The 27459-nt window shown below is 41.7% G+C and overlaps 1 protein-coding gene across 2 annotated transcripts in view; it reads right to left on the reverse strand.

Annotated features, from left to right (window-relative positions):
• ANKUB1 (ankyrin repeat and ubiquitin domain containing 1) overlaps positions 1 to 27459 on the reverse strand; it is a 41653-nt gene that overhangs the window by 8590 nt on the left and 5604 nt on the right. Inside the window, exons 3-5 of one of the 2 annotated variants that reach the window (XM_032631299.1) lie at positions 15423 to 15557; positions 5178 to 5292; positions 1061 to 1993 (exon numbers count right to left, since the gene is read on the reverse strand). In XM_032631299.1, the coding sequence (XP_032487190.1) occupies positions 1061 to 1993; positions 5178 to 5292; positions 15423 to 15435 (1061 nt within the window). In that variant the 5' untranslated portion in view covers positions 15436 to 15557. Of the gene's footprint in view, positions 1 to 1060; positions 1994 to 5177; positions 5293 to 15340; positions 15558 to 27459 lie in introns of both variants that reach the window. The other variant, XM_032631298.1, reaches the window with a different exon arrangement.

Consider the following 27459-nt stretch of genomic DNA (forward strand, 5'->3'; position numbering starts at 1 on the left):
GTTTACAGGCTGATTTTAAGATGGATTATATAATTTTTTCAATTAATAATTTTCTGGTCTTTTTCTATAATTTTAGGTTATCTTTTTATACATTCTAGTCAGAGATATCTCATAAATTACAAAGATTGAAGCTGTTAAGCAGTTTCTTCATCTTTTCTCAACCTCATCATGCCGTATGCTGAAGTTTGCATTTTATAGCTCACCACTATGGCAATTATTCTCACCACTAGGTGGCAGCAATCTAGCTGAAATAAAGTAGATCTGAAATAAAGACCAATACAGAAAGGCAACTAAAACAAACTAGCTTTATTTTTTCTTTCCTTCTCATTATATCGAGTAAGGGGAAAAATCGTTCATAAATCTATATTTTCACTGTAATACTGGCACCCAATAATACCTCATAAGTATTTATCTTGAGATCTAATCAGAGTAGTGTTTTCAGTGAAATCTGATGACCAATATATAAAATTTTATTTTATGAAATGAATGTGCCCAAAAAATCCACTTCCAACACACTTGTTTATATCTTTAAATGTGATAATGGATTACTTTTTAAACTTACCTTAAATATTAATATCAATTCTATCACCCTATCCAATATAGCTCTCCCCCGGCCTGTATTTCTTGTCTATAAGTCAACTGAAGTTTTTTTGATTCCGTTTGTCATTAAATTGTTCTTTTCTTTCCTTCCACTTTCATTACCATCCAGGCTTCCATGACACTTTTGATGTCTCCCAGATTTCAAGTTTCCCCCTTATCCCTTTAATTACAATTAACAATTTCTTTTACTTTTTTTTAAAAAAAAACAAGTGACCTTGTTAATTGATACAACTCCTTTCTTCCTGAAAATTTGACAAGTAGAATACTACATGGATTGGCCAATAAAATCAGTTCATTTTGTCCTAGAACAAGGCTAGGTCCTTGAAGCTGGGTACTGATGCACAGGAAAAACCTGTGCTATACTACATGGCATGCTAGTGTGATGGCTTCATAGACCATTCCTCCCCTAGACCTGCCCTATTAACGGTTTATCCTTGTTTGTTTGAAGAGAAAACCTTACCTGGCCACAGCTAAGTAGTAGATGGCATTCTCCCTTGGAGTTCTTCCACTGTGCTCTGAGAAAGATGCAAAGGAGGATCTGAGTAAAAAGTTGGCACTGGGTGTTACATAGTAAAAAGATGGGTGTGAATAGCTCACTCTTGAAACTGGAGGCAGGGGGACTTGGGGGAGATATGTATTTTTTATGAGCTTTTCTTTTTTCCTAGCTGTGGCAGTAATTTTTTTCCGATTTTGTTGTTTTTGTAATTCAAAGAACGTATTTGCATCTACCAGCGGAGGAAATTTGAGTGTTTGTTCTCTTGTGTCCTGCTGTGAAATTACCACAGGATTGACACGTTTCCTGCTTACAGTTTGCTCCCTGAGAGACGGTAGTTTGCCCACAGTGCCTTGTGAGTCCTTGTTCTCAGCCTTATGCCAGCTCTTGGAGGTCATTTTGGGTTTGGTGAAACCATCCACCATCACAACGTCTCCAACTTTGGCTCCAAAGACCCTTGCTCCGCAAAGCTGGCCTTTATTAAGGTTGTGACTCTGAGCTCTGAGTACCCATTGTTTTATTTTAATGTAAATCCTCATGGGGACTGAGATTTTCAGAAAAGAAACAGTGGACCACATTTTACTCAGTAAATATAATACGCAGTCTTTATGCTTGTGTTTGAACGCAATGGTAAGGGGAGTTTGTCCCGCTGCGTTTTTGCATTCCAGGCACAGCACGCTGCAGTTGACAAAAGCCTTCAGAATCAACAGTTGGCCCGCTTCTGCGGCTGCATGAATGGGGCATTTAGAGACATCTGCGTGAAGGGCTTCATGGCACCAAGCTCGGTAGGGGTGCACGCCGACCATCTCGTGGGGCCGCACACCCTGCTTCAGGGCCCATTCAGTGAGCTCAGTGTGCCCGTAAAAGGCGGCGATGTACAGGGCAACCCTTTTCTGATACCTGAATGAATGAAACAAGCGAGAACGGGGCTGTCTAGTAAGTCAGCAAACAGGCAAAGGTAGTTACACTAAATACCCACAAAGCATTCTAGTTAAAATATTTATTTCTTCCTTACTTTTACCTTCCTAACTTTTAAAAGTATTTTCAGAAAAGGTCTATAGTAATACACAGGTTAAACTGCACAGGTCCTGCTTATACACATTGTCCTATTGTGTTCATATAAATAATTCAAACTGGTTTCCTTGGATCAGTGTTTTCCTTTACGAAAATCTAATGCTCAAGATAAATATCAAGCTTTATATTCACTGGGGAAGCACAGGAAGAAATTCAGTACATTTTAGAAATTTGAATGCTTTGTATGTTTGTTTGCTTTGTCTTTTCTAACACCTCCTCTTATCCCCCTACGGGATTTTCCTCACGCAGTGCTTAGCAGTCTTTTTATTCCATATGTTGGAGGTGGCCTATGCTCTCTTCCAAACCCTCTAGTAGCTTCCGGCTGTAACTGAAATTCTAACTCTTCATCTTGGCCTTCAGGGCACCTGTCACCTGGACCCTGCCCCAGCTCCTGCCTCACTTCCTACCAATCCCCTTCTCTTTCACTGAACTATAGCCACACTGGCCTTCCTGCCATCCCCATCCTTCCAATTCCCCATCAGGCACAGATTGAATGATGGGTGAAGACTATTCAGAGAAATAAGAATTAGGGAGGCAAAGCTAGAGAGGGTTCCATCAGGTTTCGTCCAGGATTTACTTGGGCAAGGCTCTCTGTGACCTCATGGTAGAGATGGAGGCCAGCTAGCTGGTATCGTCCAAAATCTGCGTATAACTAACTCTCCCGTCTCTGACTGCATGCTCACCACACCATAATTTTCAGGTGTATGTGGCATCCCGTGTAATTTTCCTGCATAAGAGAGATGGTCTGCCCAGAACATGTGGGTTTCTAGGACCGTCTGACAGATTATAACTAATTAGAGTTATACATTAATATGCTGGCCTTTTGGTTCACATATCAATTTCGTCTGAAATTCACTAGTGCAGATCAGCAACTCTGAATTTGATTTGGGGAGAAGAGCCCCTCCTGCATGGACTAACTGGACTTTGCTTTCATCCTCAACACGCATGTTGTGGGAACTAGAGCACTCTTGTTACCAAGACTGGTTGATTCTGCCTCCTAAATGATCTTTTCACAGTCTGTCCTCTTAGCCCCACCTCTGCTGTCATAAGCCTAGCTCAGGCTGCCGTTTGCTTTGGACTATTTTCCTGTCTCCCTGTCGGCCCCTGTTCCCCACATTGCAGTCAGAGCCAATATTCTAAAATGCAGATCTCATCATGGCCTTCAATGTCTTCCCAACATTTAAACGATAAAATCCAAATCCTTCACATTCCTACAGGGGCCTGCATGAGCTGGCCTCTTCTTATCTTTCCAGCCCCTGGCCACTAGCTTCCTCTTACTCTATCATCTACCATTTGGAACTTCTTTCAGTTCTTTGAATCCATTCTCTTGCCCCCTGGGTCTTTGTACGTGTGGTTCTATCTGTTTTGAGACATTTTTATTCTTCTCCCTACTGTTTACCTGAGTGTCAGCCCTTCAAGTCCCTTTCTCGGGGTGCTTTACGTGATCCCCTACAGTTGTCCATACTATACATTCCCATACCTTCTTGCACAATGCCCATGTCATAACAATTTTCACACGGAATGGTAACAGCGACACCTAACATTTGTATCCTCCTTACCATGTGCCAGGTGGCCCTCTAAGTTCCTTATAATACTAGCTCATTTAATCTCTAAAGTAGTTCTATGAGATAGGTACTATTATTTTCCCCATTTTATAGAAGAGGAAACGGAGGTACAGGATGACTACTTGCTTAAGTTTACACGACTAAACACTGAGGGGGTGGGGCTTTGAACCTAGGTAGATGAGCACTGGAGTTTGTACTCCCAGACATTTTGCAGTTCTGTTTCTCCAGGAATTGGTTACCTGTTTTCTGTTTCCCCTACTGGACTATAAATTTGCTAAAGGCAGGGACCGTATCTTGTTTATTGCTTTCATAGTACATAGTACATACATTGTTGATTGGGTGGAGGAATAAAAGGAGCTTTTCACTCTGATCATATGCATATCGTGTTTATATTCTCTGAGCTCTTAGATTTTATTTAAAGATTAAGTGGAAATAGTTAAGTACATGAGCACTAGAGTTATTAAATTGTGGGGATCTAAAACCCAGTTGTGCCCTTGCTAGCTGTGTGACATTGGGCAGATTTCCTAAGTCAGTTTCCTTATCTGTAAAATAAGATAAAATAGTATTCATCTCATAAAAGTGTTATAAGTATAAAATTAGTTAATAAATATAACACAATGCTACAAAGTACTCAGTAAGTATGCACTATTAAAAGTAACAATGCAACAGCTATTTCTTTGGATTCAGAGCAAAGAAAGAAAAGAGAGAATTATAATTATCCCCAAATATAAATTAATTTTAAATGTTTAAATATTTTGTAAAATTGCAAAAGCTGGTTTTCCAATCTGTCACTTCACAGAGCCCGTAGAGCTCCTGCTGAGCGTGTGTGCTTCTGTAAAGTATGACTAAATCACCACAAGGGGGCACTGTTCTAAATACCACTGAATTAAAACCTAAAGGGTAATGCAGTTTATGCACCTGGGAAGCTGCTGGCTGCAGAGATATGTTAAAATGCCCACCTGCTTCTCTGAGCCGACCCTCCTCCACTGCCCCAGCAGCATGTGTTACACTTCATGTGTGGCAAAAGTATGAATGTGTGAATTAGATGGGATTTGAAAAGTTACATGATAGCTTAGGAAGAGGTAGGCAATGTTTTCAGCCAATCAATAAGCAATTAGTGGTTTTTAGAATAATTGAATGTGAGAGTGGCAAGGCACTTATTCTGATATCCTTTACAAACTGCCGATAAAAGTCTAATATCCAAACCAAACTGAAGTCGTGCATTTAGGTAGTGTTTCCTGATGAAAGTCTACCTGAATTACAATACATCACCAAAGGCTGTCAGCCCTGGTGGCATCCCTGCTATCTTATTCGAGCAAATATCTCAGTAAAAATGTCTCAAGGGAACTCCCTTGGAGCAGCACCCCAGCTAGAGTGAATTGCAGTTCCTATGAAAGTTTAGCAAAAATTACTTTAATTCGTTTAGCATTTGCTTTATCTCATACTTGAGTACTGGTCCTTCATTTGATAAATAGCGTTGGACTTTAAGTTTTTGTCCGAGGAGACAGCCCATCAGAAATTCCTTCCATCCATCCCAGACATCCAAGCGAAGTGTCGTGCCTGTGGATAAAGAGAGGTGGTGATGCTTCCAGCCCATCCCTGGGGTTTGGTGGTCCAAAAACTTCTAATGATAGCTTTCTCCCAACAGACATGAGCTAGGTGCCAAATGAAAAGTAGCCTTTGAATAAGGAGACAGGGATGCTGAGAGAGAGAGAGAGAGAGAGAGAGAGAGAGAGAGAGGCGGGGCAGGGGTGCTATCTTGATCTTAGGCCTGTGTTGACTTGGAAGAGCCTTTTAGCTTCTGTGCACTTGCATTTCCTCATCTGCACAGTGAAAGCATACAATGGCTGAACTGCCTTGCAGATTCTGCAGCTATCTTAAAACATTTCTGTGGACATCGATTCCGTGCTGATCTACACATCACCAGGTAAACAAAAGCTGTTATGTTGGAAGAGAAACTCAAGAAACTGTGGCAGGACATACGCATTTCTCAGGCCTTTAGCTTACAAGTGGGCTGTGGGTGAAGTTGAATGATCCTTTCATTCCATTCTTCACAAAACAGGAGCCATTCTGTGTTATGAACATAAAAGGGATATATTCATTGCTGCTGGAGGATTTCTCACTTGCTCCTCAAAAGCCTACCCTCTCCTGGTTTTGTGACTACATTCCCTTCGTCCTTCAGGCTGCTGTTTCCCAGGAATCTTTCCTCAGGCTTCTGCTCTTCTAACTCTACACATTCCCTCAGGATAAAACCCAGTCTCCTCCCCATGTGGCTCACCCTGACCTCTGTCCCTCCAGCCTGCCTCACTCACTCTGTTCTGGCCACTCTGACCTTTCACCTGTCCTTCAGACACACCAAGGCCACGCCCATCTGAACATAATTTCTTTTGCTTCAGAGGGTCTTTATCCAGAGTTCACAGGGCAGTGTTCTTCTTACTCGGCTTTCCCTTCAAGCATCGTGTCCTCACAGAGGACCTTCTTGGCCACCAGGGCTAAAGCAATCTCTGCCACCACCCCCTCCTCCCCTCCGATACTCTTTATGCCGTGACCTTATTTTAATTTCTTCACAGCCCCTATCATCAGTACTTGAAATCATTTTAGTTGTTTGGAGACTGTTGTTCACGACCCACTACAAACGACGCTCCTTCTGGACTTGCCACACTGCCTGCCGTTTGCCAAGTGCTCACTACATACTTGTTGGCTGACTGACAGGCAGCCTCAGTGCAGCTGATGGCTTCATTGATCACCCATGGGCCAGTCACTCCTGGGTCCAAATTCCAGCCAGGCCTCTGCTCCAGCTCTGGATTCCCCAGCTGGGGATACCACAATCTAAGGGATCATGCTAGGGCCCCACTGTTCTGAAGGACAACCTGTCACCTTTCATCCCCAACCTGCTTTTCCTCCTGTATTCTGTGTCTCAGTTTGTGTCACTGCTATCTTCCTTGCTACCTGAGTTAGAAATCTGGGAGGTGTTCTTCATCCCTTCCTTTCTCTCATGCCCCCAACATCTGTACAATTGCTAAGGCCTGACAAGTTTATTTCCCAAATGTTGAACAACTCTGCTTCTTCACCTCCATCTTAACCAGCGCCGCCCTATTTCAGGCCTAGATAATCTCTCACCTAAAGCTACCTGGAGAAGCTCCCCACAGCCTCCCCCTGTCTTTATTCACGTCTCTGTTCAGATGCCATCTCCTCTTTTGGCCAGCCATCTGCAATAGCCTTTCCCCATCTCATCACATCCCTCTCTATTCCCTTATCCTGCTTTGTTTTACTTCATATTCCTTAATTTTATTTAAAATTCGATATTTTTCTGTTTATGGGATGATGCTTGCCTTACCCACTGAAATGCAAGCTTCAAGAGGGTGGGGACCTTGCTACCCTCACTCACAGCTCTATGCTTGCTTTCCCCAATGGTGCCTGGCTCACAGTAGGTGCTCAGTAAATACTTGTTAAATGAAGTTCTAAGCCACTCCTCAAACCTGTTCTGGCCATGTGCTGCCCTCCTAACCCTTAGTAGCCCAGCAGGCTGGCCTGGACTTCTGTGTGTACCCCAGGCTGTTTCTGGATTTGGGGCATATTCTTTTACTGTCCCTTCTGTCTGAATTCTTCTGACTCCCCCATCCTCCTACCAATGGTTTATGATGCAATCCTGGCATCACCTCCTCTAGGAAGCCCTCCTTGACAACACCATCCTCTCACCTCCCCAGATAGGGTAAATGACTGCTCAACTGGTTTCATAGTATACTTTGAAAGTCTTTATTATTGAACATACATTTCTCATTTCTGCTTTGGGATTGCCAGTTGACAAACACTAAAAGAACTCTTTGAGCCCAAGCATTATGTCTCATTCAGTCTGTGGGCTCTGTTTTAGTTATGCTCTTGGATTGAAAGGAGACCCTCAAGAAAATGGGGCTTATTATACTGAGACAATGACCACATCTAGCATGCATTAGGTACCAAGACAGCTCTCAAGATGGACCACTGCCCATCTCTCCCATGGGCCCCAGGTTCTCTCACTCTCTCTCATGCCCTTTAGGTCTCTTTGTGTGTCTTCTCCCTTTCTCTACTGACAGGCTGCCCTGCTTACTTACAGCTTCTGTCCTATCACAACTTTGGCATGCATGCAACATGCGTTTGCCGTGACCCAACCTTATTTCTTGACACTCTTCATTTTCCAACCCTACTGATAACCAGTTTTGTCTCTCTACATTTCCCAATTTGAATTCACAAGACTAATAATTAAGAATAATAACAGTAATATATTGAATATGAATAGCTAATATTCATTGAGTGCTTACTATATGCTCTAGATTATTCTAAGTACATGAACAATTTAATAATTTAAAATTCACAACAACCCTAAGTGATGGGTTATATTATTTTCTCCATTTGACATCTGAGGAAACTGAGGCATAGTAAGATGAAGTAACTTCCCCAGCTTCTACATAACCAGTAAATAGTGGAACCAGGAGTTGGACCTGGACAATCTGGCTGCCGGGCCTATGTGCCTGTCCTCTGTGTTATACTTATCTCCAAGCAAGACTCTAATTGTCTCAGCTAGGAGAGATGATGTCACTGGACAGCTTATGGATTGGCTGCCTTTGAATCAATATGGCGGCCCCAGAGGTTGCATGCCAAAGCTGTGATGGGACAGTGTGTGACTTGGCTTATCCACACATATCCTCAGGCTCAGACAGGTTCATCATAAATACCTGCAGGTGAGAAGGAAGGAAGGATAACATAACAGCAGTAATCTTAGAGTCACAGAATGCTGAAGATAAAAAGATCCTAAAAGACCAGCCCACTCGATCGTCTCATTTTATAGACTAGGAAGCTGAGGCCCGTGGGGAATTGCCTGAAGCTACTCAGCAAGCTGGGAGTAGAATTTGGCTTGGAATTTTTGTCTCTAGAATTCTCTCTAGTGCTTCAGAAGCCTCCTCTTTTCCGCTGCCTTTCTCTTGCTTTACTTTCTGCTTCCCAGCTCTTGCCCTTCTTTTTTTTTTTTTTAATTAATTTATTTATATTTTTGGATGCATTGAAGCCTTCGTTGCTGCACGCGGGCTTTCTCTAGTTTCGGCGAGCAGGGGCTACTCTTCGATGCAGTGCGCGAGCTTCTCATTGCAGTGGCTTCTCTTGTTGCGGAGCACGGGCTCTAGGCGCCCGGGCTTCAGTAGTTGTGGCGTGCGGACTCAGTTGCTCCGTGGCATGTGGGATCGTCCCAGACAAGGGCTCGAACCTGTGTCCCCTGCATTGGCAGGCAGATTCTTAACCACTGCGCCACCAGGGAAGCCCTCTTGCCCTTCTTGCATCCACTTCACAGGCAGACACACATCCAAGTATATGTTCTTTCTGCTGATCCCTCCCTTTTTGGACGTCCTACGTTACAACCTGTAATCTTGAAATGGAGCTCTTCTTCCCTTACTCTTGACTCTGGTTTGGGATTTCTTGACCTTGGCCTCACTGTCCTTTGTGGGTTGATTCCTAGTTGCTGTGCATGTTTACCCACAGAGCCTGATCTGCATTAATGCCATCAAGGCCCTAACCTACCTTAACCCTCACGAGTCTGGCCTCAGCTGGGAGAACTCACTCTTGTTGCTGGAGAATTACGGAGTTATTCTGTAGAGACCAAGTAGCAGTTCTGCAAATACACTCTAGAAATGCCTAGATAAACATCTTCCAGAATATGGATCATCCATGACATAGTAGATTTAGTGTCTCTAAAGCTTCTTGTTGTACTTAAACTTTCTTGTAAAATATTTGATTTCTATGAATAACACTGGAAACAAAAGACTTCAAACAGTGCTCCAAGTGCATTTATTTCATCTCCTGCCTAAAGTGACTCACTATGTTTTTAGTTTATTATGAAAATCACTCAGAGATGAGCGTTGGAAAGCTTTAGCCTGGCACTATACTCCAGCCTCCCTGGTCCTCCACAGCTGAGACCGCATAGCCTCCATTTGAATGACCAGAACAGTCTCAGGCTCACGAAACAGTCTTTTTTTTTTTTTTTTTTTTTTTTTAAAATGCTGATACTTGCTTGAGCACCCTCCCAAACCAATTAAGTCAGAATCACTAGGAGTGGGTCTAGGCATCAGTATCTTTTTTTTTGTTTTTTTTTGCGGTACGCGGGCCTCTCACTGTTGTGGCCTCTCCCGTTGCGGTGCACAGGCTCCGGACGCACAGACTCAGCGGCCATGGCTCACAGACCCAGCCGCTCCACGGCATGTGGGATCTTCCCGGACCAGGGCACGAACCCGTGTCCCCGGCATCGGCAGGCGGACTCTCAACCACTGCGCCACCAGGGAAGCCCCCATGGAACAGTCTTAATTTCAGTTGTAGGGGATTTGTTAAGAGTCCAGGCCAGCTGCTCAGAAGTTTGATGGGAAGTTGCTCTTCCTGTTCAGCCCGCTCAGGTGTTTTCCTGTTCTAGTAACTTGCCTTATTCCTCCAGGAATAAGAGACCAAGCCCACACCTTGTGCCTCAGAGCACAAGTCTCAGTATCCTACTCTACATTTTGGGTTTCATAACTGAGGCCCCATCTCTGTTCTCCGAGCCTGGAACTCAGAGAGTTCCTATTCCGAACGCCAGTCTCTGGGGTTAGATTTCTGTTACATGTTGACAGAGGCTCCTGTGTCAGCAACCAGCTTGTCTCATTTCCCACCTTTTATGTCATTCGTTCATTGATTCATTCACTACCTTGATGCTCTGATGCTATGGTTCACCTGCCGGGTCCCTGCTGGATCTCCCTGGATCACCCTCTGCCTTCCTCCATCTTACCAACTGCTAATGCAGACTGACCTGCCTGTTCCAGGACCCCCATCAGCAGGACCTATTTAAGTCTAACCTCCTTTTGCTAGATGTCTATGGGTGGGGTCTTCCTGGCCCATCTGCACTTCCCTATGTGGTTGCCTAGCCTCAGGGTCTCAGCTCTCCCTAGCTCAACCTGTCCACTACTGATGAGCCCTGAAAACTAGAGAATACTATGTGATTTAAATTCTTATCAGTTAGGGCACCTCCAACAAGCCCTGTATTTTATGTGAACAAATGTTACAGGTGTTATAACTATCAATTTCAGTTTTTTGCAATGAAGCAGTCTTAATTTCTCAAAGATCGAAGGTAACAATGGATGGCTTTTCTCTTAGTGCTCAACTTTGGAATATCCAGAGAATTTCTAAGTGAGTTAACCAGCACCATTTATTGGACAATCCTTCCATTCCAATTGATTTGTAATGCCTCCTTTGTCACACATTAAATTCCTTCATAAGCTTAGGCATTCTGCTAGAAAATAGAAACTTATTTTAAAAATGCTATGTTGTTCCAGAAAATACAACTAAAATCTATAACTGAAATGAAAGTAAAATTAATGAGAATTATGCTTCAAGACCTCTTTCTATATGAACTTTCTAATTCTTTATTCTTAATTGTTTAAAGTGGACTCCCCAAATTGTATATATCTACAGAACCTGGATTCACCCTCTCTCTACTTACAAATCCACCTACCATGCCCAAGCTGTGCAGGAAAGCAGGTGCAAGCAACAGTGCCTATTCTAGGGAATCGTCTCCAACCTCTCCTGCTGTGGTCCCCATATCCCAAGTTTCTGGATTCCTCATGCATACTCTGGGATCAATATCTGCCTATCTGATTTGGACTTTTTCTTTCTGAATGTGGAAACCATTTGTCTGGTTTGGGTTTCCCCTAGTGGGAATCAAAACAAGATATTGATCAGTACTTAAAGAGCATCAGTAAAAATAGGTATCAATAAAGACACACTGGGTTGGCAGTTTAAGTTGTTGGAAAGAACCCAATTCTGAGTGTAGGATGACTAATTATTACCAGTATGACCTGACCAAGTCACTTAACTTCTCTGAGCCTCAGTTTTCTCATTTATAAAAGGAATTAAAGTGGCACAGTAGATCTCTAAGGGGCCTGAGGGCTGGTGGGGGACCCTGGAGCCCGCCTAGATTTCAGGATCTGAGCTGACGAAGGCCCTTGGCCCTTGACATGTCCCTCTCTGTATTTACTGTCTAAGGAAAGCACCTCTCACCGTGCTGTACCCCCAACGCCATGGGCAGGACGCCTGCAGCAATATCTGCTAACCCAACCCATCACTCAAGCCCTAGCTCCATATTTGTCATGGCGTAGAATTAGAAGAACTCAGTTGTACTTACAGCTTTGCCACTAACTAGCTGAGTAATTTTCAGGAAAAAAAAATGTACTCTCTGAGTTTCCTTATATCTAAAGTTGAAGACCCAAAGCATAAGCTCCTTTTCCCAATTTCACCATTGCTGTCCTAGCGTCAGAGCCTTGGCATTTCCCTCTTCTTAGATGTGACCCAGCACGATGCTCTGTCTCTCTCTCATGAATTTCTCAGATTTGTCTCTTCCATTACTAGTGGAATTAATTAATACTGGGATTATCAAAAGCTCCAGTTAGCATATCACCCTACTTCCAGGCTCTCCTCACTCCTTTCTATATTTCATGCTGCCTGCCACCAGATTAAACTTCTATTGAAACACTCCTGTTCCAGAATGTACATGGCTCTGTTTGCAAGCACATGAAACCTGTGCTCTGTTGCCTCACCTCTAAGACCCTCCTCAATATGACCTCAGCTGTGCGATTCCCATTGGTCTCCACGAGGCTCCTCTACTCTTTAGAACAGTCTCCTGCTTTCTGTCTTCCCTGGATTAAGCCCACATTCTTTTTTTATTTTTATTTTTAAAAAATTTTATTAGAGTATAGTTGATTTACAATGTTGTGTTAGTTTCTACTGTACAGCAAAGGATATCAGTTATACATAAACATATATCCCTTCTTTTTTAGATTCTTTTCCCATATAGGTCATTACAGAGTATTGAGCAGAGTTCCCTGAGCTATACAGTAGGTCCTTATTAGTTATCTATTTTATATATACTAGTGTGTATATATCAATCCCAGTCTCCCAATTTATGCCTCTCCCCACCCCCACTTCCCCCCGGTAACCGTAAGTTTGTTTTCTATGTCTGTGACTCTATTTCTGTTTTGTAAATAAGTTCACTTGTACCATTTTTTAAGATTCCACATATAAGTGATATCATATGATGTTTGTCTTTCTCCGTCTGACTTGCTTCACTCAGTGTGACATGCTTCACTCAGTATGACAATCTCTAGGTCCATCCATGCTGCTGCAAATGTAAGCCCATGTTCTTGAACCTGTGGCTCATGCTTTTCTCCTGGCCTAGAAGCCTGGAATGTTTTCCCTTCCTCCTCTCAGATGATGCATATTTCTCGCATCTTTGTGTGCTCAAGTCCAACATTCTCCAAAAAGCCTTCCCTTGAGCCCTTCAACCTACAGGGAGCTGGCTTATTGGATTATAACTGAGTAAATGTGCATGCTTCATTTCTACCACTTTATTATAAATGCCCAGAGTGCAGAGGTAGTTTTATATATTACTGTATGAGCTAGTATGTGCAGGGACTAATTGAGCTACTTAAATCTTTGATTTTCTTTGACTGCTTCTCCAAAACCTTCTGACTTTCTACTGCCTTTGGAAAGGGGTCAAGGTTCAACTCCTGACAGCATCGGGGGTGACTCATTGACTGGAAAGAGGAGAATCTGGAAGAGAGGCAGATCAAAGATTCCCTTACCCTGTAGTTTAAAATGGGCTGGCTACTTAAAGACTGCTTGGGGGACTTCCCTGGTGGTCCAGTGGTTAAGAATCTGCCTTCCAATGCAGGGGACATGGGTTCGATCTCTGGTCAGGGAACTAAGATCCCACATGCCGCGGGGCAACTAAGCCCATGCACCACACCTACTGAGCCTGTGTGCCGCAAACTACAGAGCCCATGTGCTCTGGAGCCCGTGTCACGACTGGAGAGAAGCCCAAAACTAGAGAGAAGCCCACACGCCGCAAGGAAAGATCCCGTATGCCGCAACTAAGACGCCGCAGCCAAAAATAAAATAAATAAGTAAATTTAAAAAATAAAATAAAATAGAATGTTTACACGGATTAAATTAAAAAAAAAAAGACTGCTAGGAGTGTTTTAAGCAAAGATGTGAAGCAGGTCAAAGGCTCTTCCTCCTTTTCCTTTGAGTTCCCTCTTTCCTTGCCCCTCCTCCCATGCCCTATGTTCTCATGGTGGCCAAAGCCATCTACCCAGGTCATGCTGGAGCCTCTCACCTTACACCTGAAAAACCTCCTTCCTAGAGGATCATTTTAAGGGACGTTATCCTTAACACACCCTGAGCAAGTCATTTAACCATTCAGAACCTTTTTGCTGTCTTTATATCTGTAAAACTTAGGGGTTGGGGGACTTCCCTGGCGGTCCAGTGGTTAGGACTCCACACTTCCACTGCAGGGGGCACGGGTTCCACTCTGGTGGGGGAGCTAAGATCCCGCATGGCGTATGCATGACCAAAAACCAAAATTAGATGTTGGGCCAAAAGCCATTTCTAAATTCTCCTCGTGCTCTAAAATGCCACATCATGATCTGAGCAGCACAGGCCTGAAGAACAGTCACCTCAGTTTTCTCATTTATCCTTTGGCATTTCATTAAATAACTAGGTCATAAGTTGCTCGAAGACAAATGCCACTTGTGTACACTTACTTAAATCAGCCGCCACCATGTTCTGTGCAGGGCTGATCCCCCAGCAAGCACACAGAGCAGATATGTGTTTACAGTAAGATACTCTGAGGACGGCTGCTAGAACATCACTTCCTCTGATCAAAAACAGGGATGGTAATTGATGTCAAAGTTTTGAGAGCCTCAGTTAAAAATAACATGAAAGAATAAGCAAACAGAATAGTCAGGAAAGTAACAATAAATGCAAATTTAGTAGTTATAAAAAGCAAAACTGCTTAATTCATGGATGTCTACAGGCCCGATTATAAGTTGGGAGAAATCAAATTCCATTGCAGCAAATGTTATAGCACAATGTTGCCTAAAGATGTGCCGTCAGCAAAAGCTTATTCACCTCAAGCAAGAATCTCTATAAAGCTTGAACCATTTGCCAATATGGTTGAAACAAATCTGACAGTCCTTTGAGTTTGGCTTAATAATGTATGGCTACAGCAGACATGACTGAAGTACAGTATTTAAAGAGAGGTTGTAATCTGTCCATCAGGGATGAATGGTGCTCACTGAGACACCTGTTCGGCCTGCACAGTATTGGCTTCATACTGTTTAATTAAAAGATTTTTTAATATAACTGACAATATTTCAAAATGAGTTCGCATAAAACAAGGTTCAAACAATATGTATCATATGCTATGCTACCACTTGCATTAAAAAGAGGAAAAAGAATATCTACTAGAACTTGCTTCTATATATGCTTGAAATATATTTTGAAAGAGAAAAATATAAACAGATCTGAGTCCTGGTCTTCTATCCCAAGGATATTAACAAGTCCTCTTGCTTTGAGCAGAGAGAACAAGACATGGCAGGGGTATGTGACCATTCTTATTTCTTAGCCTACAGACCCAGACACCAAAGAGGGGTTTTGATAATTTACATCCACACTGCGCCTACAGAGGTTTTAGTTTAGAAACAACTCCTCCTTCTGTTGTGAGTCTGGTATCAAAGAACCTGAATGCTGAGTAGTAGCTGCTATCACATATAGTGGGCGGTACCGAGGTCTGTCTGGTAGTCCCTGAGCGTGTTGCAGTCATACATCTCCAGTCCCTCTGGGGTCCGAAGACAGAAGACACTCACAGGGAATCCACATCTCAGAGCTATCAGTGTTCTCAGATCAGACACTTTTTTACCAAGAAGGGAAATGCTCTCCATTATGGGCATTGTCTCTTGGGTCACAGCATTGAACACGCAGAGAGTGGGCTTTTCTTCTTCCTAAGGGAAGAGAAAAGAAGGGAACTCAGAAATAAGCACTGTCTGGGGGTTGGGACAAGGGACAAACATCTTGGAAGGTGGCTCTGAGTGCCTCTAGCTCCCACAACATGGGTGCTAAGGATGAAAGCAAAGGCCAGTTAAGTTCTCTGACTTCTGGTCTGAGTCTCACGCTTCTGTCCTGAGGAAATTTACGAGTCCTCCTTCTTTGAGAAAAGTGAGGGAGACGTGGCAGGGCTTTGAGTCCCTTCTTACTTCTTAGTCTACAGACCCAGATACACAAGAGGAGTGGTGAGAATTTATATCCACACTGTGCTTACGGAGGTGTTAGTTTAGAAACAACTCCTCCATCATGCTGCACTTTAATTTGGCAATACTGTGGATTCTAAACCTCAGTCAACTGAAAAAATTGTTTCTATGACGTTACCTCTGGGGAGTGGAACTGAGCTCAGGGTGGGAGGAGAGTTTTGCTTATCATTTTATGGTCTTCCTTGTCTGTATGGTTTGACTTTTTTCTTTTTTTTTAATAACCACGTGTATTTACTTTTACTGTTTAAAAAGGGAAGTACTAGATGTAAGTGAAAAAAGTTTCCTTTGTTCCTTTTGTTTTGGAATCTAAATGAGAAAGCAGGTGGAACTGAGATGTCTGAAAGAGTTAAGAAGGAAAGCTGGGGAAAGTGTTTGTTTTTTCTTCTGTTAACAGTTAAAGCAATCAAACTAAAACTAAAAACACAGCAAAAGGGGAGAATGGGAAGGGAGGGAAGGTTATTAAAATTTTCACTTTTCTAACAACAACAACAAAAAAGAAACTGGCTTTACTTCCTCTTTAGTGAACTCAGGACGATCATGTTTTTCTTTAGTGAGCTGCTGGTGTGGCAGATGTGAGCGCCGGGAGCTGCCACCGAGGGCTCCGGTAAGAGTAACGTGGGACCTTGAGCAAAACTGAGAAACAGAGCCCTGGCCTCCAGGTTCCTCCAGGGGACTCCAGCCAGTCACTGCTCCCTTGTCCCGCCCGTTACCCTCCCCTTTTCTCCCATCAAATTCGTCTAGGGTTTCTGCAGGGACCCCTCCCTGCTTCAAGTTTATAATACATTAAATTCATCCCCCACCCACCAGATAACACATTGCCAGAATGTGATCAACATGCGGATCTCTTTGAAAGAGCTTTTAAGGTACGTAGTGTTATTGATGAAAGTTTAGGCTGCAGTGCTCTGACCTGGGGTCCATTTCAGTGACTCAGGTCACTGGGAGAGGTTCTGATGTCTTCTGCTGAGCATAAAGCCATTAGCCAGCTGAGCTGCTGGCTGAATTTAAAGTGCTTAGGACAGTTTTCCTCAACAGCTTCTCATAAATCCTCTCAATAAAAATTGAAAGGACATAAGGATTCACCCTTTCCCTTTCACCATGCTCATGTTTTCCTATGGCTCCATTAAGGCAGGTATCTTCCTGACCTAATCCATGGGGTATATATGGGCAGGAAGAAATTCCCATGAAAGGTGAACAAAAAGATAGTGAGGAAGAGAGAAAAATTATATTTTATGTAATAGTTGCTCCTTATTTCTGTTATGATTACTCTGATTTCCCTAAAGTTAGCCCTTGGTATAGGTTCTAATTTATATTTAGAATTAATGCAAGCAAAGCAGCAAAGGCTCAAGTCACCCTTAACAGTTAACTAACTACTATTTGATGTTAGAAAAATAAGTTGAAAAGATGCTTCTCAGAATATGAATAAACGTTTGCCTCCTTCATTCTAATCCGTGTTATTGTGGAAGCTATTGCTTGAGTTTTGTTCATTGTTGTCACCCAGTGCCTAGAATAGTACCTGGTACAGAGCAGACTGTCCATAAATATGTATCGAATAAATAATTCATAACATATCTGGAACATAGTTCTCATTGTACTATTTTAACTCTATATATTCACCATTTTATAAACCTTGTTTTTGTGGGAAACCCATTTTAAGTTCTAGTGTGGCACACCAGTTGGTGACACTTCTTCCTGTTGCTTATACAGAGAATGAGCAGATAGCTGTTGATTACCAGCAATTTGCTAACTCACTGTATCTATTTAAAAAAAGGCATCTATCTATGTGATACCACTCCCCAAATGTTCTGAATGGGGGAACACTGGTAGTTATACCCAAGAGAGTCAGATGCTATTAAATAAGCAATCCCATAAACAAGTCATTGTTGGACAAATGTAAAATTAGATTTTCTGCTTTACAAACAAACCAAGACACCATGGTAGGAGATACATACAAAGTTTCTGACTTTTCAATAAAAAAAAAATACATAGATCTATTGCATGGTAATAATTCCACTTTTGTTTTCAAAAAATAAATGCAGGGGGCTTCCAATACATAGATCTATTGCATGGTAATAATTCCACTTTTGTTTTCAAAAAATAAATGCAGGGGGCTTCCCTGCTGGTCCAGTGGCTAAGACACCCCACTCACAAATCAGGGAGCCTGGATTTGATCCCTGGTCAGGGAACCAAATCCCACATGTCGCAACTAAAAAGATCCTGGATGCCACAATGAAGATCCCGCGGGCTGCAACTAAGACCTGACACAGCCAAATAAAATAATTAAAACAAACAAAACAAAAAATAAATGCAAACTCACTGTAAATACATACATGTGCATTAAATAGGAAAAATTAAGGAGACATAAAAGAGAAGGTAATGCAAGTTTTGAACACCACAATATCTTTCACAAATGCTTTTTTAAAATTTTTATTATTTTATTATACAGTAGGTCCTTATTAGTCATCAATTTTATGCACAGCAGTGTATACCTGTCAATTCCAAACGTCCAATTCATCACACCACCACCACCACCATCCCTGCCACTTTCCCCCCTTGGTGTCCATACGTTTGTTCTCTGCATCTGTGTCTCAATTTCTGCCCTGTAAACCGGTTCATCTGTACCATTTTTCTAGGTTCCACATATATGCGTTAATATACAATATTTGTTTTTCTCTTTCTGGCTTACTTCACTCTGTATGACAGTCTCTAGATCCATCCATGTCTCTACAAATGACCCAATTTCGTTCCTTTTTATGGCTGAGTAATATTCCATTGTATATATGTACCTCATCTTCTTTAACCATTTGTCTGTCGATGGGCATTTCGGTTGCTTCCATGACCTGGCTATTGTAAACAGTGCTGCAATGAACATTGGGGTGCATGTGTCTCTTTGAATTACGGTTTTCTCTGTGTACATGCCCAGTAGTGGGATTGCTGGATCATATGGTAATTCTATTTTTAGTTTTCTAAGGAACCTCCATACTGTTCTCCATAGTGCCTGTATCAATTTACATTCCCACCAACAGTGCAAGAGGGTTCCGTTTTCTCCACACCCTCTCCAGCATTTGTTATTGTAGATTTTCTGATGATGCCCATTCTAAATGGTGTGAGGTGATACCTCATTGTAGATTTGATATGCATTTCTCTAATAATTAGTGATGTTGAGCAGCTTTTCATGTGCTTCTTGGCCATCTGTATATCTTCTTTGGAGAAATGCCTATTTAGCTTTTCTGCCCATTTTTGGATTGGATTGTTTGTTTTTTTAATATTGAGCTGCATGAGCTGTTTATATATTTTGGAGATTAATCCTTTGTCCGTTGGCAAATATTTTCTCCCATTCTGAGGGCTGTCTTTTCGTGTTGTTTATGGTTTCCTTTGCTGTGCAAAAGCTTTGAAGTTTCATTAGGTCCCATTTATTTATTTTTGTTTTCATTTCCATTTCTCTAGGAGGTGGGTCAAAAAATATCTTGCTGGGTTTCCCTGGTGGCACAGTGGTTGAAGGTCCGCCTGCCGACGCAGGGGACATGGGTTCGTGCCCCGGTCTGGGAGGATCCCAGATGCCGCTGAGCAGCTGGGCCCGTGAGCCATGGCTGCTGAGCCTGTGCTCCGCAATGGGAGAGGCCACAACAGTGAGAGGCCCGCGTACCACAAAAAAGAAATTAAAAAAAAAAAGATCTTGCTGTGATTAATGTCAAAGCGTGTTCTTCCTATATTTTCCTCTAAGAGTTTTATAGTGTCTGGTCTTACATTTAGGTCTCTAATCCATTTTGAGTTTATTTTTGTGTATGGTGTTAGGGAGTGTTCTAATTTCATTCATTTACATGTAGCTGTCCAGTTTTCCCAGCACCACTTATTGAAGAGACTGTCTTTTCTCCATTGTATATCCTTGCCTCCTTTGTCATAGATTAGTTGACCCTAGGTGCGTGGGTTTATCTCTGGGCTTTCTATCTTGTTCCCTTGATCTATGTTTCTGTTTTTGTGTCAGTACCATATTGTCTTGATTACTGTAGCTTTGTAGTATAGTCTGAAGTCAGCGAGTCTGATTCCTCCAGCTCCGTTTTTTTCCCTCAAGACTGCTTTGGCTATTCGAGGTCTTTTGTATCTCCATACAAATTTTAAGATTTTTTGTTCTACATCTGTAAAAAATGCCATTGGTAATTTGATAGGGATTGCATTGAATCTGTAGATTGCTTTGGGTAGTATAGTCATTTTCACAATATTGATTCTTCCAACCAAGAACATGGTATATCTCTCCATCTGTTGGTACCATCTTTAATTTCTTTCATCAGTGTCTTATAGTTTTCTGCATACAGGTCCTTTGACGTCCTAGGTAGGTTTATTCCTAAGTATTTCATTCTTTTTTTGCAATGGTAAATGGGAGTGTTTCCATAATTTCTCTTTCAGATTTTTCATCATTAGTGTATAGGAATGCAAGAGTTTTCTGTGCATTAATTTTGTATCCTGCAACTTTACCAAATTCATTGATTAGCTCTGGTAGTTTTCTGGTGGCATCTTTAGGATTCTCTATGTATAGTATGATGTCATCTGCAAACAGTGGCAATTTTACTACTTCTTTTCCAATTTGGATTCCTTTTATTTCTTTTTCTTCTCTAATTGCTGTGGCTAGGACTTCCAAAACTATGTTGAATAATACGGGTGAGAGTGGACATCCTTGTCTTGTTCCTGATCTTAGAGGAAATGCTTTCAGGTTTTCACCATTGAGAATGAGGTTTGCTGTGGGTTTGTCGTATATGGCCTTTATTATATTGAGGTAGGCTCACTCTATGCCCACTTTCTGGAGGGTTTTTATCATAAATGGGTGTTGAATTTGGTCAGAAGCTTTTTCTGCATCTATTGAGATGATCATATGGTGTTTATTCTTCAATTTTTTAATATGCTGTATCACATTGATTGATTTATGTATATTGAAGAATCCTTGCATCCCTGGGATAAATCCCACTTGATCATGGTGTATGATCCTCTTAATGTGTTGTTGGATTCTGTTTGCTAGTATTTTGTTCAGATTTTTGCATCTATATTCATGAGTGATACTGGTCTGTAATTTTCTTTTTTTGTAGTAGCTTTGTCTGGTATTGGTATCAGGATGATGGTGGCCTCATAGAATGAGTTTGGGAGTGTTCCTTCCTCTGCAATTTTTTGGAAGAGTTTGAGAAGGATGGGTGTTAGCTCTTCTCTAAATGTTTGATAGAATTCACCTGTGAAACCATCTGGTCCTGGACTTTTGTTTGTTGGAAGATTTTTAATCACAGTTTCAATTACATTACTTGTGACTGGTCTGTTCATATTTTCTCTTTCTTCCTGGTTCATTCTTGGAAGGTTATACCTTTCTAAGAATTTGTCTATTTCTTCCAAGTTGTCCATTGTATTGGCATAGAGTTGCTTGTAGTAGTCTTGTAGGATGCTTTGTATTTCTGCAGTGTCTGTTGTAACTTCTCCTTTTTTATTTCTAATTTTATTGATTTGAGTCCTCTCCCTCTTTTTCTTGATGAGTCTGGCCAATGGTTTATCAATTTTGTTTATCTTCTCAAAGAACCAGCTTTTAGTTTTATTGATCTTTGCTATTGTTTTCTTTGTTTCTATTTCATTTATTTCTGCTCTGGTCTTTATGATTTCTTTCCTACTGCTAACTTCGGGTTTTGTTTGTTCTTCTTTCTCTAGTTCCTTTAGGTGTAAGGTTAGATTGTTTATTTGAGATTTTTCTTGTTTCTTGAGGTAGGCTTGCATAGCTATAAACTTCCCTCTTAGAACTGCTTTTGCTGCATCCCATAGATTTTGGATCATCGTGTTTTCACTGTCATTTGTCTCTAGGTATTTTTTGATTTCCTCTTTGATTTCTTCAGTGACCCCTTGGTTATTTAGTAATGTATTGTTTAGCCTCCATGTGCTTGTGTTTTTTACGTTTTTCTCCCTGTAATTCATTTCTAATCTCATAACGTTGTGGTCCGAAAATATGCTTGATATGATTTCAATTTTCTTAAATTTACTGAGGCTTTATTTGTGACCCAAGATGTGATCTATCCTGGAGAATGTTCCGTGTGCACTTGAGAAGAAAGTGTAATCTGCTGTTTTTGGATGGAATGTCCTATAAATATCAATTAAATCTATCTGGTCTATTGTGTCATTTAAAGCTTGTGTTTCCATATTAATTTTCATCTTGAATGATCTGTCCACTGTTGTGAGTGAGGTGTTAAGGTCCCCCACTATTATTGTGTTACTGTCGATTTCCTCTTTTAGAGCTATTAGCAGTTGTCTTATGTATTGAGATTCTCCTATGTTAGGTGCATATATATTGTTATATCTTCTTCTTGGATTGATCCCTTGATCATTATGTAGTGTTCTTCCTTGTCTCTTGTAACATTCTTTATTTTCAAGTCTATTTTATCTGATATTAGTATTGCTACTCCAGCTTTCTTTTGATTTCTATTTGCATTGAATATCTTTTTCCATTCCCTCACTTTAAGTCTGTATGTGTCCCTATCTCTGAAGTGGGTCTCTTGTAGACAGCATATAGATGGGTCTTGTTTTTGTATCCATTCAGCAAGCCTGTGTCTTTAGGTTGGAACATTTAATGCATTCACGTTTAAGGTAATTATCGATATGTATGTTCCTGTGACCATTTTCTTAATTGTTTTGGGTTTGTTTTTTAAGTCCTTTTTTTCTCTTGTGTTTCCCACTTAGAGAAGTTCCTTTAGTATTTGTTGTAGAGCTGATTTGGTGGTGCTGAATTCTCTTAGCTTTTGCTTGTCTGTAAAGCTTTCGATTTCTCCCTCGAACCTGAATGAGATCCTTGCTGGGTAGAGTAATCTTGTTTGTAGGTTCTTCCCTTTCATCACTTTAAGTATATCTTGCCACTCCCTTCTGGCTTGTAGAGTTTCTGCTGAGAAATCAGCTGTTAAACTTATGGTTTTCCCTTGTATGTTATTTTTCGTTTTTCCCTTGCTGCTTTCAATAATTTTTCTTTGTCTTTAATTTTTGCCAGTTTGATTACTATGTGTCTCGGCATGTTTCTCCTTGGGTTTATCCTGTACGGGACTTGCTGAGCTTCCTGGACTTGGGTGGCTATTTCCTTTCCCATGTTAGTGAAGTTTTTGACTATAATCTCTTCAAATATTTTATCTGGTCCTTTCTCTCTCCCTTCTCCTTCTGGGACCCCTAAAATGTGAATGTTGTTGCGTTTAATGTTGTCCCAGAGGTCTCTTAAGCTGTCTTCTTTTCTCTTCATTCTGTTTTCTTTATTCTGTTCCACAGCAGTGAATTCCACCAGTCTGTCTTCCAGGTCACTTATCTGTTCTTCTGCCTCAGTTATTCTGCTATTGATTCTTTCTAGTGTAGTTTTCATTTCAGTTATTGTATTGTTCATCTCTGTTTGTTTGTTCTTTAATTCTTCTAGGTCTTTGTTAAACATTTCTTGCACCTTCTCGATCTTTGCCTCCATTCCTTTTCCGAGGTCCTGGATCATCTTCACTATCATTCTTCTGAATTCTTTTTCTGGAAGGTTGCCTATCTCCACTTCATTGTTTTTTTTCTGTGGTTTTATCTTGTTCCTTAACCTGGTACATAGCCCTCTGCCTTTTCATCTTGTCTGTCTTTCTGTGAATGTGGTTTTTGTTCCACAGGCTGCAGGATTGTAGTTCTTCTTGCTTCTGCTGTCTGCCGTCTGGTGGATGAGGCTATCTAAGAGGCTTGTGCAAGCTTCCTGATTGGAGGGACTGGTGGTGGGTAGAGCTAAGTGTTGCTCTGGTGGGCAGAGCTCAGTAAAACTTTAATCCGCTTGACTGCTGATGGGTGGGGCTGGGTTCACTCCCTGTTGGTTGTTTGGCCTGAGGCAACCCAACACTGGAGCCTACCTGGGCTCTTTGATGGGGCTAATGGCGGACTCTGGGAGGGCTCCCGCCAAGGAGTACTTCCCAGAACTTCTGCTGCCAGTGTCCTTTTCCCCACGGTCAGCCACAGCCACTGTCCGCCTCTGCAGGAGACCCTCCAACCCTAGCAGGTAGGTGTGGTTCAGTCTTCCCTGGGGTCACTGCTCCTTCTGCTGGGTCCTGATGTGCACACTACTTTGTGTGTGCCCTTCAAGAGTGGAGTCTCTGTTTCCCCCAGTCCTGTCGAAGTCCCACTAGCCTTCAAAGTCTGATTTTCTAGGAATTCCTCCTCCCGTTGCCAGACCCCCAGATTGGGAAGCCTGATGTGGGGCTCAGTACCTTCAGTCCGGTGGGTGGACTTCTGTGGCATAAGTGTTCTGCAGTCTGTGAGTTACCCATCCAGCAGTTATGAGATTTGATTTTACTGTGATCGCACTCCTCCTACCATCTCATTGTGGCTTCTCCTTTGTCTTTGGATGTGGGGTATCTTTTTTGGTGAGTTCCAGTGTGTTCCTGTCGATGATTGTCCAGCAGCTAGTTGTGATTCTGGAGTTCTCGCAAGAGGGAGTGAGAACACATCCTTCTAGTCCGCCATCTTGGTTCCTCTTTTTTTTTTTTTTAATATATTTTGCTATTTTGGAGTTGCTGCACCAAATAAGCAGAAACATGCCCCAACTTTTCCAGAGTAGACCAAAAGGGGAAATAATGTTTGTTTTTGTTAAACTGCAAGTTGAGATGTCTTCATAAACATCTTAGCCTCATGAACTTCTCCTTTTGTATGATTGTCATTCTGGAGAAGTTATACTTGGAGTCTAGGACAGTGAATTGAAACAACTTTCCTCGACAAATTTTTTTTCACCCCCAGCCACGCCTCATGACTTGCAGGATCTTAGCTCCCCACAGGTTCTGACCAGGGATTGAACCCCGGCTCTCAGCAGTAAGAGCATGGAGTCCTAACCCCTGGACTGCCAGGGAATTCTCCACCAAATTCTTTATATACTATTCTTTAAGGCTTTAAGTTTAGGAAAAAATAGCCATTTTATTTAGAAACATGTTTTTATTTGTAAATTATACATTTTAAGGAGCATGTTTATACATGTTTTTGTGTTTAAATTGTGTTTAAAATCTAAGTTCACATATGCGTCTCATAGATTTTGGTGTTTTTTTTTTTATAAATTTATTTATTTATTTATTTGGCCGCGTTGGGTCTTCAGTGCTGTGTGCAGGCTTTCTTTAGTTGCGGCGAGTGGGGGCTACTCTTTACTGTGTGCGTGGGCTTCTCATTGCATTGGCTTCTCCTGTTGCGGAGCACGGGCTGTAGGCACACCGGCTTCAGTTTTTGTGGCATGTGGGCTCAGTAGTTGTGGCTCGTGGGCTCTAGAGCACAAGCTCAGTAGTTGTGGCTCGCGGGCTTAGTTCTGCAGCATGTGGGATCTTCTGGGACCAGGGTTCGAACTCGTGTCCTCATTGGCAGGTGGATTCTTAACCACTGCACCACCGGGGACATCCCTAGATTTTGGTGTTTTAAAAGTGCCTTTTGAAAGCTAAAATGTATATGATTTTGAATCAATTTTAGACCTACTAATATAGTTCAAACTTCTCCAATTTGTCTGATAGACATCTACTCAGTGGTGCCACAAATAACACACTCTTTCACCATAAAACAACTTTCCAAGGATGCCAGAAAGAATTGACTAAGTTTTAACTACAGCCCTTGGTTGGTGGAAGTATTGTGATAGAAGGAGGCAGGGAAGCCATAAAGAGTGTTAGGGAGGGAGTTCCCTGGTGGCCTAGTGGTTAGGATTTTGGTCTTTCACTGCTGTGGCCCGGGTTCAATCCCTGGTGAGATCCCATAAGCCATGCAGTGCGGTGAAAAAAAAAAAACAACAGTGTTAGGGAGACTGAGTCTTCCTCACACTTCAGAAGACACAACCTGCCAGATGGTTGCTTCTCAGCCCCCTTTGCTGTGCGACCCAGATGTGTGACCAGGGTGCTGCCCAGTCAAGCCTCCCCATCCACCTCCACTTTGAATTCGGAGCCAGGAAGGCAGAGAAGCAGCAGACACAGGGACTGTTCTCTGGCAGTGGCAGATCTGAAGCACTGCTGGCCTGGCAACAGGGCTGGCAGCTGCGTCCAGTGCCTGCTTTGAGGGCTCTAGGGCGGCTGCAGTGGGGGCCTTCCTGGACTAGTTTTGGGTCATGATTTAGAAATTATTTCTGGCTGCATAATCTCTGAGCCCAATTCTCTAATCTTCCTGTCAAGACTGAACTACGCAATAGCCTTTCTTATATGTTTGCTTTCCTCTTTAATTGTCCAGGTTCCTTTCTGCTGCTTGCAGCCTAAGAACCCTGGTGCTGGATAGGGAAAAGCACTAAGACTGGAGCACTTTGCCTCGAAGGTAGAAGGGGCGGAGAGATGTCACAGCAAGGGAGGGAACCCAAACCCTGAAATGCATCTCAATACCTATGACGTTTCTCACAACAATCATATACCTTCTTGTTTATTTTCATACTTTATCCCTCAAGCCTTCATCAACTCATTTACTCAACACATATTTATGGAGAGCCTACTGTGTGCCAGGTATTATTCTATGCACTGGTGACAACAATGAACAAAACTCAAGCAATAGTTTCCACAATTACACAGGTTAGAATGAAGGAGGTAAATGGCGATAGCACCTCTGCATGCCACACAGTGACCCAGGCCTTTGCAATGCCTCATGTGTGGTTTACAGGAACACTGCAACAGCATCAGCAATGAATGGGTAGGGCTGAAACCTGTGCTAATAGAACATGGCGATACATGCCAGAGAAAATATTTCTTGTGGTTTCTGTAGGAGTTCTTTTCCAAAGAAAGAAAAATTAAGGCAATGTTCTTTCCTTACTATTCGTATGTCATCCCCCATTCACTTTTCCAAATGTGTCTACATTACCATTAAAGGGGAAAGTGTAATTAGCAGAGAAACTGGAAAATCTATTGACTATTTAGAATAGAACACCTCCATTTATCTAACGTCTTTCCCGCTTTTCACACAAGCAAAACCTTGTAATCCATACAAAAATATAAGTGCAATTAAGAAACCAAATAGTCTGGATTGATTTCATGACACATGGTATCTATTTACATCTTTTTAAAAAGAAAAAATTGCTTACTTGCCAAGTTTTTGGTTTATATCATGCTATTTCTAACTTGTACCAAAATAAATTGAGACTCTAGCTTTCCTAGATTCTCAGAAAATGGAACTAATTGCATGAAGTAACATAGTTGGATAGGAAAAGTACTACTTAAGTTTGTATGCATCTAATTATGCAATAAAGCAATAATATGACTTGGAAGGTAGTCTTTGGTTACCTAAGATAGATCAAACAGTATAAAGTTGATATGACTTCATTCTTTGAAGCAAGGAACATTTTCATAAAGTATTTTTGTTGTTACAAACCCAGTTTGGACGTTATCATACATAAACAGTGAATAGTGTGGACTTTTGAAATAGGCCTGTTATATCATCTAATTTAACAGGAACTGAGTTAGGATGGAAACCAGTATTTATGGCTTTGCAGGTAATTCTCTTCCTTCAGATTCAAGATATTGTTTTCCTTCCCAAAACTAGTGATAAGAAATTCACTAAATGTGATTCTGCCAGAGAAGGTGAAGATGAAGATCAGTAAAAATTCCATGGAACTTGAGAGTTTTTAATTAAACCCTTCATGTTGGCC

The sequence above is a fragment of the Phocoena sinus genome, chromosome 4, assembly GCF_008692025.1.
Source record: "Phocoena sinus isolate mPhoSin1 chromosome 4, mPhoSin1.pri, whole genome shotgun sequence".
Taxonomy (NCBI): Eukaryota; Metazoa; Chordata; class Mammalia; order Artiodactyla; family Phocoenidae; genus Phocoena; species Phocoena sinus.